The 11,646-nt window shown below is 64.0% G+C and overlaps 3 protein-coding genes across 12 annotated transcripts; 1 reads left to right on the forward strand and 2 right to left on the reverse strand.

The window, feature by feature from the left end:
• Positions 1 to 16: 16 nt before the first annotated feature.
• BNIPL (BCL2 interacting protein like) lies at positions 17 to 2,044 on the reverse strand. 3 transcript variants are annotated; one of them, XM_086768456.1, is made up of 5 exons: positions 1,598 to 2,044; positions 1,135 to 1,514; positions 926 to 1,035; positions 299 to 848; positions 17 to 219 (listed from the first exon to the last, which is right to left on the reverse strand). In XM_086768456.1, the coding sequence occupies exons 1-4, from the start codon at positions 1,671 to 1,673 to the stop codon at positions 596 to 598; spliced, it is 819 nt and encodes a 272-aa protein (XP_086624582.1). In that variant the 5' UTR covers positions 1,674 to 2,044; the 3' UTR covers positions 17 to 219; positions 299 to 595. The 3 variants fall into 3 exon arrangements, with proteins under 3 accessions (XP_086624582.1, XP_086624581.1, XP_086624580.1); XM_086768455.1 differs by having other exon boundaries at positions 299 to 397; positions 537 to 848; positions 926 to 1,514; XM_086768454.1 differs by having other exon boundaries at positions 926 to 1,514.
• Positions 2,045 to 2,257: 213 nt separating this feature from the next.
• Positions 2,258 to 6,350, reverse strand: PRUNE1 (prune exopolyphosphatase 1). Of its 3 annotated transcripts, none has more exons than XM_086768271.1 (8): positions 6,221 to 6,350; positions 4,458 to 4,562; positions 4,168 to 4,373; positions 3,765 to 3,949; positions 3,527 to 3,685; positions 3,320 to 3,414; positions 3,044 to 3,235; positions 2,258 to 2,957 (listed from the first exon to the last, which is right to left on the reverse strand). In XM_086768271.1, the coding sequence occupies exons 2-8, from the start codon at positions 4,524 to 4,526 to the stop codon at positions 2,637 to 2,639; spliced, it is 1,227 nt and encodes a 408-aa protein (XP_086624397.1). In that variant the 5' UTR covers positions 4,527 to 4,562; positions 6,221 to 6,350; the 3' UTR covers positions 2,258 to 2,636. The 3 variants fall into 3 exon arrangements, with proteins under 3 accessions (XP_086624397.1, XP_086624396.1, XP_086624395.1); XM_086768270.1 differs by lacking the exon at positions 6,221 to 6,350 and adding an exon at positions 5,802 to 5,954 and having other exon boundaries at positions 3,077 to 3,235; XM_086768269.1 differs by lacking the exon at positions 6,221 to 6,350 and adding an exon at positions 5,802 to 5,954.
• Positions 6,351 to 6,937: 587 nt separating this feature from the next.
• MINDY1 (MINDY lysine 48 deubiquitinase 1) lies at positions 6,938 to 11,333 on the forward strand. 6 transcript variants are annotated; one of them, XM_086768264.1, is made up of 11 exons: positions 6,938 to 7,052; positions 7,895 to 8,002; positions 8,237 to 8,853; positions 8,976 to 9,033; positions 9,117 to 9,181; positions 9,304 to 9,462; positions 9,962 to 10,064; positions 10,139 to 10,281; positions 10,354 to 10,545; positions 10,657 to 10,824; positions 10,932 to 11,333. In XM_086768264.1, exons 3-11 carry the CDS (start codon positions 8,365 to 8,367, stop codon positions 10,998 to 11,000), a joined length of 1,446 nt encoding a protein of 481 aa, XP_086624390.1. In that variant the 5' UTR covers positions 6,938 to 7,052; positions 7,895 to 8,002; positions 8,237 to 8,364; the 3' UTR covers positions 11,001 to 11,333. The 6 variants fall into 6 exon arrangements, with proteins under 6 accessions (XP_086624390.1, XP_086624391.1, XP_086624388.1 ...); XM_086768265.1 differs by having other exon boundaries at positions 8,255 to 8,853; XM_086768262.1 differs by having other exon boundaries at positions 6,944 to 7,052; positions 8,251 to 8,853.
• Positions 11,334 to 11,646: the final 313 nt, after the last annotated feature.

The raw sequence follows: 11,646 nt of genomic DNA on the forward strand, positions 1-11,646 counted from the left end.
CGGCTGTGAGCCTCCCTCCTCTGTTCCCGCACTGCCGTGTTTGCCGGGAAAAGCTGAGGCGCCCGCCCTGCACACGCCGGGCGCTGCGCTCCCGTCCTTGTCCTTTATTCACCCGTGGGTGCTCGGGGACTGGCTTGGGGCGCGCCGAGAGCCCCCGATGTCTCTGTGCGTCCCTGTCACCGCATCACGTCCCAGCTGCCATCCCAGCTCGGCTCCAGCCTGCGGAGAGAGAAGAGAATCCGTGGCCAGCACTGCATCAACTGCCCCCCCGTACCCCAGTCCCGGGGAGGGGACTCACCCCCACACGGGTTTGGGGACGTGCGATTGCTCCACAGGGACGAGCCGGGAGAGCTCCCGCAGGCTGGCGGCAAACCGGACCTTGCTGCTGAAGGTGGGGCTGGGGAAAGATGGGGGGCCAAGGTCCCCCCAGCTCGTTACACCCTGCTGCAAAGGGGCCAGTTTACCAGGAGCTGGCACGAGGAGGAGGCAGACGTCCTTGTGCGAGGCCTTGCACGTGCGAGTGTGAGCAAGCCTACCCGAGAAAGGGCTGGGAGAGCGTCACAAGTGCCTTGACGTACTGGGGGGTGGATGGTGATCACAGCCTGCAGGTCCTTGCAGAGCCTGGGAGGGACCCGGATGCTCCAGGGCTCACCGCCAGCCCCCCACGCTGGCTGCCACCCCGCCCCAGCGCGCTCACCGGGAGCCCTCGCGCGCTCACTGCTGATCCATAGCCCGGTAACCGTTTCACCCAGCCGAAAGAGGGGATCTGCCCCCGCGTTGCCGCCCCGCTCAGGCACACCGGGACGTAGCGGTCGGCCGCTGTCCTCTCCAGGGTGTGCACGATATACCTGGAGGGACTCGCAGCTTGGGGAAAGCGAGGCACGGGGCGCGGGGGAAGTGTCCTGACGCCCCTCGGAGATCCCACCTGAGCAGGTTCTCCATCATGTCGCTGTACCGGAGAATGCTGCTGCTGTCTGGGAGGTGGAAGGCGGCAAAGAGGAGGTTGGTGCCAAAGCCTTCGCTGCGGTACCCTGACTGGAGCAGAGGGTGGCACAGCCAGCACCTATCGTCCTCCCCTCCAAAACCGGCGGCCTTAGGGAGGGAACCCACCCTGGTGACCTGTCCCCGCGTTACCCCCGTGGGAAAGGACCCGGCTGTAGCGGGGTCCTCTGCGCGCTCAGATCCACGCTCTTCTTCGGCCGCTCGTCCTCCGTGTCCAGCACGCGCCGGCTGCTGAAGCCCCAGGCGTGCGGCAGCTGCTCTGCGGGCAGCCGGTGAGCGCGGCACCGGGAGGGTGGGAAGCTGGGGGTCCCCTGCACCCCAACCCCTGCCGGGTCTCACCCTCCGACTCAAAGCCTTCACTGCCCAAGGGAGTCTCCAGTGCATCCAGGTCGAGGTCAATGCTGGCGTCGGGCGAGCCCTCGGTGTTCTCAGTCCGCTCCACCGCCAGCAGCTGTCTCTGCGTTCACCGCGGGGCACCGCCACCGGCCCCCAGGGACCCCTCCGGCAGGGCCCTGGTGGGGACAGAGCTGGGGGGTCAGCAGGACCCCAAGGCAGGGAGTGGGTTTGGGGGGTGCCGCTCCCCTCACCCCCTTACCTGGGGAAGTCCTCATCCTGCTGCTCCTTGCCCAGGTCCGGGCCACGGCCGTCACCGTGGCCATCCTTGTCACCATCACCTGCAGAGAGAGGCTGGCCCCAGCTCAGGGACCGGACCCCGAGGCTGTCACATCCCCCAGCAGCTCCACACCAAACTGCCTCCATTTCCCACCTTTCCTGCCCCATTTCCAAACCGAAAGCAGATGCAAACAGGTGTGCGCACTCGCCTGCTGGCTCAAACCCCCATCGCAGTCCTGCTCAGCCCTCTACGAGACCTCAGAGACTCCCGACACCAGGGCCGCTCACCTCTCCCGGGAGCCTGTCTGCCTGTGGCTCCCCACCAGTGGGTGACAGCTCATCCAAACTGGTCTGGCCGCATTCGCAGTCGGCAGAGGCCACCGCTCCTTGCGGCACAACCGGTTTCCTCCTGGCTGGGCTGGATTTGGGGGTTCAGCCCCCCCCCCGAGCCCTCCCACATCCATGCTATGGGCCCCCAAATGCTCCTCCGACCCGGGGGGTATTGGGGGGGACACGACACCCCCAGGAAAGGAAGGGGGTCACTCCCTGGGATGCCTGAGGGGAGGGTGGGGGCCACACTGGGCCCCCCTGGGGTGTGGCGCAGCGCCGAACCAGTTGCGGAAGAAGAGCTGAGAGCCAAAAGTGGAAGAAAAGAGGGAAATTTAATCCTCGGAGCGCGTGGGGGACAGTCCCGGGCTGGCTGTGCATCCGGACCCACCGTCTGGGGCCCCCTGCAGCCCCCTCAAGAGAGGAAGAACAGCAAGAACTCATTAACCCCCCGTGCCTTCATTAAGCGGGTGCGAACGCTGCCCTGGCCCTGCTGCCTGCAGAGTCCCCAAAAACCCACCCGGGGTGACCATCAGGAGCCACTGGGGGGCAAATGGCAACAGGGACCAATCTCCGGCTGGGAGCCGAGCTCTAACAAAGGCAGCTGCGACCCCCAACGCCCAGGCACCCCGCCGGGACCTGCCCAGGGCCCCCACCTCCTCGTACAGACCCCAGAAACCGCCGGGCACCCGCTCTCATTTTGGGGAGCCGGGGGGCTGCCCGGCGGCGATGCGGCTGACCCGCTCCAGGACATCCTGGGGGCAGAAGGGGGGCACGGCCTGTGCCAGCGGACATTCCTCCACCAGGCTGTTCATCGGGGTGGGCGGCGGGACCACCTCCTCCTCTGCCCCGCCGGCAGCACCCGGCCCCTCCAGGGCTGCCCGCAGGATGGGCAGGACCTTTTTCCGCGACGCCAACGTGTTGCCCTGGGCGTAGGCGCCCACGCAGGACCAGGGGCTCGGGAGGGGCTGGAGGTGCAGGGACGGCATCGTGGCCTCCTCCAACGCCCGGCACACCTGCAAGGGAGAGAGCGCAGCGGCTGGGACCCCCAGCACCTCCAAAATTGGGGTGAACCACCTGGCTCCCATCGAGAACCCCGCACTGAGGGATTGGGGTGCACGACCCCCTCACTCACTGTGCTCCGCAGGGTCTCGCGCCGGCTGTAGACCGCGAGCTGCCGGGAGGGCTCCTTGCACTCGTTAAAAGAGATCGTCATGGCCACCAGCCCGGCGTAGCCCCGACCTTGGCAGAAAGCATCCAGGTCCTGCAGCAAGCCGGGCCGGCGCAGGAAGGTCTGGAGGGGGACAGATGCTGGTGTCACCTTGCTGTTCCCATCGTGCCAGCCCCTGCCTTGGTTTCTCCCTCGGACAAGCCTCACCTCCAGGTCCACGTAGATGGCACTGACGGCAAGGAGCAGCTCACTGCCGGAGAGGACTTTGAGGTCCTTCCGCAGCATCTGCTCTGTCGTCAGCCCTGGGAGACGAGAGGAGCCGAGCGTGAACCCCGGGGACACGTCCTTGTCCCCAAGGAGAGGGATCTGTCCCAGGATCCACTCCCAGCGAGACCCTGGAGACCACTGCCAGACCTGAGACATCGAACTTGGCTGCTTGCAGGGCTTCAAAAACAGCGTCACGGGCTGGCAGCTCAGGGAACCTCGCCTCGAGCAGGGAGACACACGCCACGTCCCTCGGCGTCACCTTGCCGGCGGCCGGGCTGAGGTTCACACAGTCCAGGAGGATGGTGCCTGGAGGGGAGACAACCAGGGGCCGTCAGTCATCACCATCCCCCTCCGACAGGGCTCAGCCAGGGCCACCTGTCCTCACCATGCAGCAGCGCGGCCGTGGGTCCGTCCAGCACGCCCGGGGGGCCTTGGGCAATCCGTTCTGTCACCAGCGTGGCGCAGGAGCCCACCGGCTCTGCTGTCACTTGGCAGCCAGGAGCTTGGTCCCGTTCCAAGGGCCGGTGATCGAGGACTTCCACCACGGCCTCTTCCAGGGCCGCATCAGCACTGGGAGGCGAGACACGGAGGGTGAGACCACCAGCACAGCCCTGGGATGCGGCCACATTGCGTCACCCCCTAGCAGAGCCTGAAAACCCGCTTTGTTCCTCTCCTCCTACCCTAGAAACACCCCAGAAAGGGAAATGTTTTACCCACCCTCAGCCAAAATCAAGCGAGGCTTCTGGTGGGCTGCCCCGGCTGTCCCCATGTCCCCCTCCCCAGCTCACCCGGGCAGGACGTGGTGATCGACCAGGGTGAGGGAGAGCAGCCCGGCGCGGTGCAGCCCTCCCAGGTCGATCTCATCTCGAAAGATGAGGGAGGCGGTGGGGATGCCCTGCTTCCGCAACAGGAATGTTGTTTCCGTCCGGAGGGCGAAGTCAGCGCGAGGGATGTTCAGCACTGGGATGAAGGCGGCTTTGGGAGCTGGGGAGGCCTGTGACGGTGCGGGGGGGGTGACACCTAGTGAGGAGTCCCCTCAAGCCACCGTTTGTCCCCCAGGCAGCGGGCGAGCCCTCACCTTCGCCAGGAAATAAGCCAGGGCCAGGGCCGAGACAGTGGAGTCCAGGTCGCAGGCCTCGTTGCCCATCACCACGTGGATCTCTTGGTGACGCCGAACATGCTCCTGCCGGGGCGGGTGGCATCAGGTGCGGCAGCGATGCGGCCCCGCTTGAATGGATGTCACCCACAGATGCCACCCATCTCCCAGCCACCACTGGACGGGCTCTCGGTGTCCCCGAAGCCCAGCGCCTTGGGACGAGACCTGGCTGGGATCCATTTCCGGCACGAACGCCTCACGTTTCTGGGACACGTGCAAAACCAGGCACATCGGGGTCCCAGGGAGAAGGGGAAAATTCAGCTTGGCCATAAGCGACCGCAGCAGCAGGGATGGGGACCTTCCCACCCTGGGGGACACCATCACAGCCCCGGGAGCCTTTAAGTATTTTAACCCCAGATCAAAGTGAGTTTTCCTGAGATGGCGAGTTTGGGGCTGGCTGCCCCCCAAACGACCAGGTTTCGCCCCTTTTTTTTTTTCTGGCCTGCAGCAGCAAGAAAGAAGAGTCACCCACATCACCCCACAAATCCCCCATCCCCGGCTGCTGGTGCCCATCCTGTCACACTCGAGGGAGCCGCCCTGCCCGCAGGCCCTTTTTTTGGTGACAATTATTTCATGCCGTAACCCAGATTCACTCATTCATTCAGTGTAAGCCGAGGAAGTAAACAACCGAGAGCGGCCTGCTGCATTCACCCCACAGCAGGCTGGGGGACCCGTACCTGTGTGCCCTGGCACCCCACTTTCCCCGGGCACCCCGTTTCCCCTGCATCCCACTTCCCCCTGCACCCTGCTCTCCTGGGCACCCAGTCCCCATGCACCCCAAGCCCCCTGCACCCCAGTCTCCATGCACCCTGCTCCCCTGGGTACACAGCTCCCCTTTGCACCCTTCTTTTCTGGGCACCCAGTCCCCCCTGCACCCCAGTTCCCTGGGTGCTCATCTCTCCCTGAACCCCAATTTCCCTGTACTCCATTTTCCCTTGCACCTGGCTCACCCCTGCACCCCACTTTCCTGGGCGCCCAGCTTTCCCCTGCACCCCGTCCCCATGCATCCCAAGCCCCCATGCACCCCAGTCCCCCCTGCACCCCAAATCCCCCCGTACCCCTCTTTCCCTTGCACCCCCCTCCTCTGGGCACCCAATTCCTCCTGCGCCCCGCTTTCCCGGGCACCCACTCCCGCTGCACCCCGCACCCCAGTCTCCTGGGTGCCCACCTCGCCCTTGCACCCCAACTCCTCTGCACCCATCTCCCCTCAGCACCCAGTGCCCCCCCCTCTCTGGCCTCTGCCCCGCGCCCCCTGGGCCCCGCTACCTGCAGAGCCGCCCGGTTCCCCTCCACGAATCGCTCCATAACGGCGCCGATCCGCGCCCCGGCCCGCCCGGCCCAGTACAACCCAGTAAAACCCAGTGCGACCCAGTGCAGCGCGACCCCTCTCCTCTCCCCGCCCGCCCCTGTCAGGCTCCGGGGCGTGGCCTCAGCGCGGGCTGCCGGGAACGGGGCGGCGGCCGATGGGGGGCCACAGCCCCAACCCTCACTGTCACCTCAGCAACCCCCGACACCCCAAAGCCCCCCAGAGCCCCCCAGGCCGTGCCGCCCCCCCCCCAATACTTTATTGCAGCCCAAGATGGCGGCGCCCCCCATCCCGACCAGCGAGTGGTGACCCGGTTACTGGCGGCCGGCAGAGGCTCGGGCCCGTCGGGGGGGGGGGAGATCTCGGGGCACCCCTCCACCTTGCCCAGCGCCGGGCCTCAAAACGGGGGAGAAACCGGTAAATGGATGATTTTTTCGGTGCCGCCTGCCGCCGCGCCTCGCCCCGGGGGGAGGCCGCGGCAGGGCGCGGGGCAGCTGCAGGCAGCGGCCGTTCCTTCCCTTCCCTTCCCCTCCCCTCTCTTCCCGTCCCGTCCCTCCCTGCCTCCTCCTCCTCCTCCTCCTCCTCCTCCTTCTCCTCCTCCTCCTCCTCCTCCTCCTCCTCCTCCCCCCGGCCGTAAACCGGTAAATCCGCCCTTCCCGGGAGAGAGCGCGGGGCTCGGCGGCGGCGAACAGGCCTCTGCCCGGCCGGGAAAAGGGGGGAATAAAGAAGAAAAAAAGAACGGAAAAGTGCAAAAAGGAAGAAAAGGAGGAAAGAAGAAGGAAAAGGAAGAAAACGGAAGGAAAAAGGAGGGAAAAAGGAGGATTAAAGAGGAAGAAAGGAGGGAAAAGGAGGAAAAAACAAGGAGAAAAGAAGGAATAAAGAAGGAAAGAAGGAGGAAAAAAAGAAGGAAAAGTAAAAAAGAAGGAAAAAGGAGCAAAGAGGAGTAAAAAGGAGGATTGAAGAGGAAAAAAAGAAGGAAGAAAGGAGGAAAAAACAAGGAGAAAAGGAATAAAGTAGGGAAAAGGGCAAAAAGGAAAAGGAAGAAAAAAGAAGAAAAAGGAGAGAAAAGGAGCAAAAAGTAAAAAGAACGGCTACAGGGGGAAAAAAGGAGAAAAAGGAAGGAAAAAGAAGGGAAAAGGAGGAAAAAAAGAAGGAAAAAGGAGGAAAGGAAGGAGGGAGCAGGGGAAGGACAGCGGCAAAGCGGCTGCGGAGTAAGAGCGGGGCTGGGGGCACGGGGGGCACTGGGGGGCGGCGCAGGGGGATTTGGGCGGGTGACCCCCTCCCGTCCCACCGGTGTCGCGGGCGGTGGGCACGCGTCGAGGGTGACACCGGGGTTGCGGGAGCAGGCGCGGCGGTTCGGGGGCAGCAGAGGTGGCGTGGGGGGTGCCGGGGGTGATGCGGGCCCGGCTGCCCCGCTGCCGAGGGGGGAAACTGAGGCAGGGCAGCACCTGGAGCCCTCGACGGCCGCGTCCCGCCCCGACACCCGCCAGCCAAGGCGGGACTGGCCGCCCCCTGGCCGGTTTTTCCGGCTCCCGACGCCTCGGCCGACGCTGACCCCGGCAGGTTGGGCAGCAGGCTGGGGCGGCAGCGCTTGCTCCTCTGTTGTCACGCTGCCGGGCAGTCTTCCTTTTAAAATAATATTGCGTTTTGGTTTATTTATAAAGACTATTTGGTTATTTAGCGATTAAATTTATCTATTTACCTATCTGTCTATAACGAATGCTTGCTTATTTATTTAATAATACTATTTATTTATTTATCTATGTATCTATTTATCTCTCGATAATATTTATTTCCTTATTTATTTCTCTATTTATCTGTCCACTACTTACTTATTTACTTATTTAATTATAAGTATTTCCACTCGGGGTGGAAAACCCAGGCGAAGCCGGAGCAGCCGCGCTCCTGCCTGCGTGGAATATTTCACAGCCAAATTTTTGAAATCTCTGGAATATTTCAAAGCCAAATTTTCCAAACCTCTCAAGTATTTCACAGCCAAGTTTTCCAGTTCTCTTGCCTAATTAAAAGCCAGATTTCCCAAATCTCTCCACAGGAGCATCTTCGCTGGGCTGAGTTTGCGGGAAAACCCCGGCGGAAGCACAGGAGGCCGACCTTTGTCCCACGCCGCTTTGGCTCCATCGAACCCCTCGATTCCTCCCAGGTTGGTTTGGGATTTTTCCTTCTTTCCGTGCAAACGGGAGGCAGATAAAATCCGCGTGCGACCATGACATTAATTTGTTTAATGTTGACTTAGAGGCGTGAGCAGCCAACGTTTTATTTTTTTGTTATTTAAATTAATGTAAAGGGATGGGGGAGAAAAAAATCTAAGCTAAACGAGCCATACCTGGTAAACAAATTGGAGTAATATATATTTTTTTTTCTTGAAATGCCCGAGTTTTATCTTCTGAGGCAGAGGTTTGGAATGCAGCTGTTCCTGGACGGACCCAGCGTGTTCCCAGGGGCCTGATCCCGACCCGCTCGAGGCAGGACACCACGGTGAGGGTCCCGCTGCCGCCTGATCCCATGGAGCTGCCGCCTGAGCAAGAAGGGACCATCCTGTCCCCTTCCAGTGGCGAAGGGACCCACCAGCTCCCGGAGGAGGCCGGCAGTGGGGAAGAAGTGCCGGCTGGCGGCCAGGAGAGCCCGGCACTGGACGGACAAGCCACCGTGTGGCGCGGCGGGGAGGAGGACGCGCCTCCCAACCCCGGCGTGGGGCAGCCGGGCTGCGTCCCGCGTCTCCCCTCCGATGAGCGGGAAGATGCTGGGGAGAGGCAGCCTGTGGAGGGTGGGGGGTCCCAGCCGGCTGCCTCTGCGCCCAGCCCAGGTGCTGGGGTGGTGGGGTTACCGGCTGAGCCCCCCCGAACCCGGACCCCCAGCCAGGAAGCGGAAGCGGATCTTTATTGCGTGAAGTGGATCACTTGGAAAGGCGAGCGGACCCCCATCATCATGCAGAGTGAGAACGGGCCCTGCCCGCTCCTGGCCATCATGAACATCCTCTTCTTGCAGTGGAAGGCAAGCGGGGTGCGGGGTGGTGGGGGATTTGGGAGGCTGGCGAGGGGGGACTGGGCTCGGCTCCTCCCAGGTGGTGAGGGGAAGGGGCCAGAGGACGGTCCCCAGTCTCTCGCTGCTTCCAGGTGAAGCTGCCCCCGCAGAAGGAGGTGGTGACAGCCGAGGAGCTGATGGCGCACTTGGGTGAGCTCCCCGCGGACCCCGTCACCGCCGCCGGGCCGGCGCTGTGCCGCCGTTTGCCGGGGGCTGACGGCGCTGCCTTGCAGGGGATTGCATCTTGTCCACGCAACCCCGGGAACCCTCAGAGGGGCTGCAGCTCAACTTCCAGCAGGTGAGGAGCGAGGCCACGGTGTCACCCAGCCCCCAGAACTGGTTCTCCCTGTCTTGGGGAGCACCAGTGGCCTTGGGCTGCGAGACTCAGGGTGCAAACCCTTGCTTCGTTCTCCTCCCCAGAACATCAATGACACCATGATGGTCCTCCCCAAGCTCTCGACGGGGCTGGACGTCAACGTGCGGTTCACAGGCGTCTCGGACTTCGAGTACACACCCGAGTGCATCGTCTTCGACCTCCTCAACGTCCCGCTCTACCACGGCTGGCTGGTGGACCCCCAGGTGAGCTGGCCCCACGGCTGTCCTGCTGCCTGGCCAGTGGCTTGCATCTGTCCAGGGGTGCAAGGGAGTGATCCCTGGAACCAGTTGCCCAGAGTAGTTGTGGATCCCAGGAACCAGTTGCCCGGAGCAGTTGTGGATGCTCCATCATTGAAAGTGCTCAAGGCCAGGTTGGACGACCTGATCTGGTGGAAGGTGTCACTCCCCAGGACAGGGGGTGTTGCAACTGGGTGATCTTTAAGGTCCCTTCCAACCTAAACCATTCTACGACTCTAAGATGTCCCTGCCCAGAGTAGGGAGTTGGACTGGAAGATCTTTGAAGGTCCCTCAAACCCTTCTGTGGGGTGGCCACCAGCTCAGCTTCTTGGACGTCCCTGTGATGGAGCAGTGTGGCCCAACTGGTTGGGGAAGGCTCAGAACGGAACCGTCCTCCCCCTGCCCCAGGCTGTCGCGGTGGGGGGCAGGTGCTCACCCACCCCCCTGGCCCTTCTCCTCCCTGCAGAGCCCGGAGGTGGTGCAAGCCGTGGGCAAGCTCAGCTACAACCAACTGGTGGAGAAGATCATCACCTGCAAACAGGCCAGCGACTCCAGCTTGGTGAGCGAAGGTAACGGCCGCCCGCGGGTCCCCGGGGGTGGTCTGCGCCGCCCCGGCCCCGCTCCCACCCGGCTTTCTCCCCAGGGCTGGTGGCGGAGCAGTTCCTGGAGTCCACGGCCTCGCAGTTGACCTACCACGGACTCTGCGAGCTCACGGCCGCCGTCAAAGAGGGCGAGCTCAGCGTCTTCTTCCGCAACAACCACTTCAGCACCATGATAAAGCACAAGGTGCGGCTCCGGCCCCTTCCTCGGAGCTGGCGGAGCCCCCCGCCCCGCGTGCCAACTGTCCCCTCATCGCAGGGCCACCTCTACCTGCTGATGACGGACCAGGGCTTCCTGCGGGAGGAGGGGGTGGTCTGGGAGAGCCTCCACAACGTGGACGGTGACAGCTGCTTCTGTGACACCAATTTTCATCTCAGCCACGCTCCGGGCAAGGAGGGGGCCACCGCCGCCCCCCCAGACCACCGACTCCAGCAGAGACAAGTGGACCAGGTACGGGACAACCGACAGCGACCCCCATCCCGTCCCAGCTCCGGGGGGGGGTGCTGCAGGGTTCGAGTTTGCTGTGCTAACCCCCCTCCCCTCGCCGCCCCCCCCCCCCAGGATTACATGATCGCGCTGTCCCTGCAGCAGCAGCAGGGACAGGACCCCTCAGCGCTGAGTGACCTGGAGCTGGCTCGCCAGCTGCAGCAGGAGGAGTATCAGCAGCAGCGGCAGCATCATCATCATCATCATCAGCAGCAGCAGCAGCAGCAGCAGGTCCCAGCGCAGGTAGCCGGGGCGCACGGGTGCTCCTCAGCTCCCTGCCGCGCCCCGGGATGACGGCGGGGTGCGGGGGAGTCTCCGCGGGTCCTCCAGCCCCCTTCTTGCACCTGCAGGGCCACGGGCGGCCGGCCGGAGAGCGGAGGCAGCGGCAGAAGCCGGATTTGGACTGCACCCTCCTATAGCACCCTGTGGGGGGGGCACCCTCGCGTGGGGCGGGGTCCCTGCACCCGCAGCCTCCCCCCGTCCGTCCTCCGGGGAGACCCCGCGGGGGGTCCCTGGGGACAGGAATGGGGGGACACACGTGCAGGGGGTGTCCCTTCCTTACCCACTGCCAGGACCACCCGAATCTTTCCAGTGGCCTTAACGCGGGGGGGGTCCCACCCCGGGGGTGGAAGCCCACCACTTGGTCCCTGCTCCGAGACGTGAGGGGACAGGCGTCTGGGGAGCGGGGACATGCAGCCCCCCGTGTCCAAAACGCAGCCTTAGCCCTTGGCAAATAAAGAACTTGTCCCCACACGCGTGAGTCCAGCTCTCTGACACCAGTGGGGGCCTCCACGCCCCACGGACACGCGGGTTTGGGGGAGTTTGGGGTGACGGGGCCCTCCGCAGCCCACGGACACACGGGCCTGGGGGCTTTTGGGGGGACAGCTGCCGTTACGTGGGACCGGGGCCCCCCGGTGGGGTACAGTGACACGGCGGGGCCAGCAGAGGGCGCCCCGCGGGGGCTGGGGGCGGCCCATAGGGGCGGGTGGGGTGCGTGGGGGGTGCGCAGGGCTGAGCACGCGGCCTGGGTAGGGGGCGCACACAGGGGGCCCCTTCCGCCCCCCC

The sequence above is a fragment of the Chlamydotis macqueenii genome, chromosome 28 (assembly GCF_036417535.1).
Source record: "Chlamydotis macqueenii isolate bChlMac1 chromosome 28, bChlMac1.mat, whole genome shotgun sequence".
NCBI classification, from domain to species: domain Eukaryota; kingdom Metazoa; phylum Chordata; class Aves; order Otidiformes; family Otididae; genus Chlamydotis; species Chlamydotis macqueenii.

Excerpts from the sequence above, each read along its gene's own strand:
- BNIPL (XM_086768455.1), bottom strand. The coding sequence starts at position 1,673 with ATGGTGACAAGGATGGCCACGGTGACGGCCGTGGCCCGGACCTGGGCA. Across the intron at positions 1,515-1,597 it reads CAGGATGAGGACTTCCCCAG|GGCCCTGCCGGAGGGGTCCC; the intron begins GTAAGGGGGTGA and ends TGTCCCCACCAG. Across the intron at positions 849-925 it reads ATGATGGAGAACCTGCTCAG|GTATATCGTGCACACCCTGG; the intron begins GTGGGATCTCCG and ends GAGTCCCTCCAG.
- MINDY1 (XM_086768264.1), top strand. The coding sequence starts at position 8,365 with ATGGAGCTGCCGCCTGAGCAAGAAGGGACCATCCTGTCCCCTTCCAGT. Across the intron at positions 10,065-10,138 it reads CTCCAGCTTGGTGAGCGAAG|GGCTGGTGGCGGAGCAGTTC; the intron begins GTAACGGCCGCC and ends CTTTCTCCCCAG. Across the intron at positions 10,546-10,656 it reads AGCAGAGACAAGTGGACCAG|GATTACATGATCGCGCTGTC; the intron begins GTACGGGACAAC and ends CCCCCCCCCCAG.
- PRUNE1 (XM_086768269.1), bottom strand. The coding sequence starts at position 5,840 with ATGGAGCGATTCGTGGAGGGGAACCGGGCGGCTCTGCAG. Across the intron at positions 3,950-4,167 it reads GATCACCACGTCCTGCCCGG|TGCTGATGCGGCCCTGGAAG; the intron begins GTGAGCTGGGGA and ends CTCGCCTCCCAG. Across the intron at positions 3,236-3,319 it reads CCATCTACGTGGACCTGGAG|ACCTTCCTGCGCCGGCCCGG; the intron begins GTGAGGCTTGTC and ends GTCCCCCTCCAG.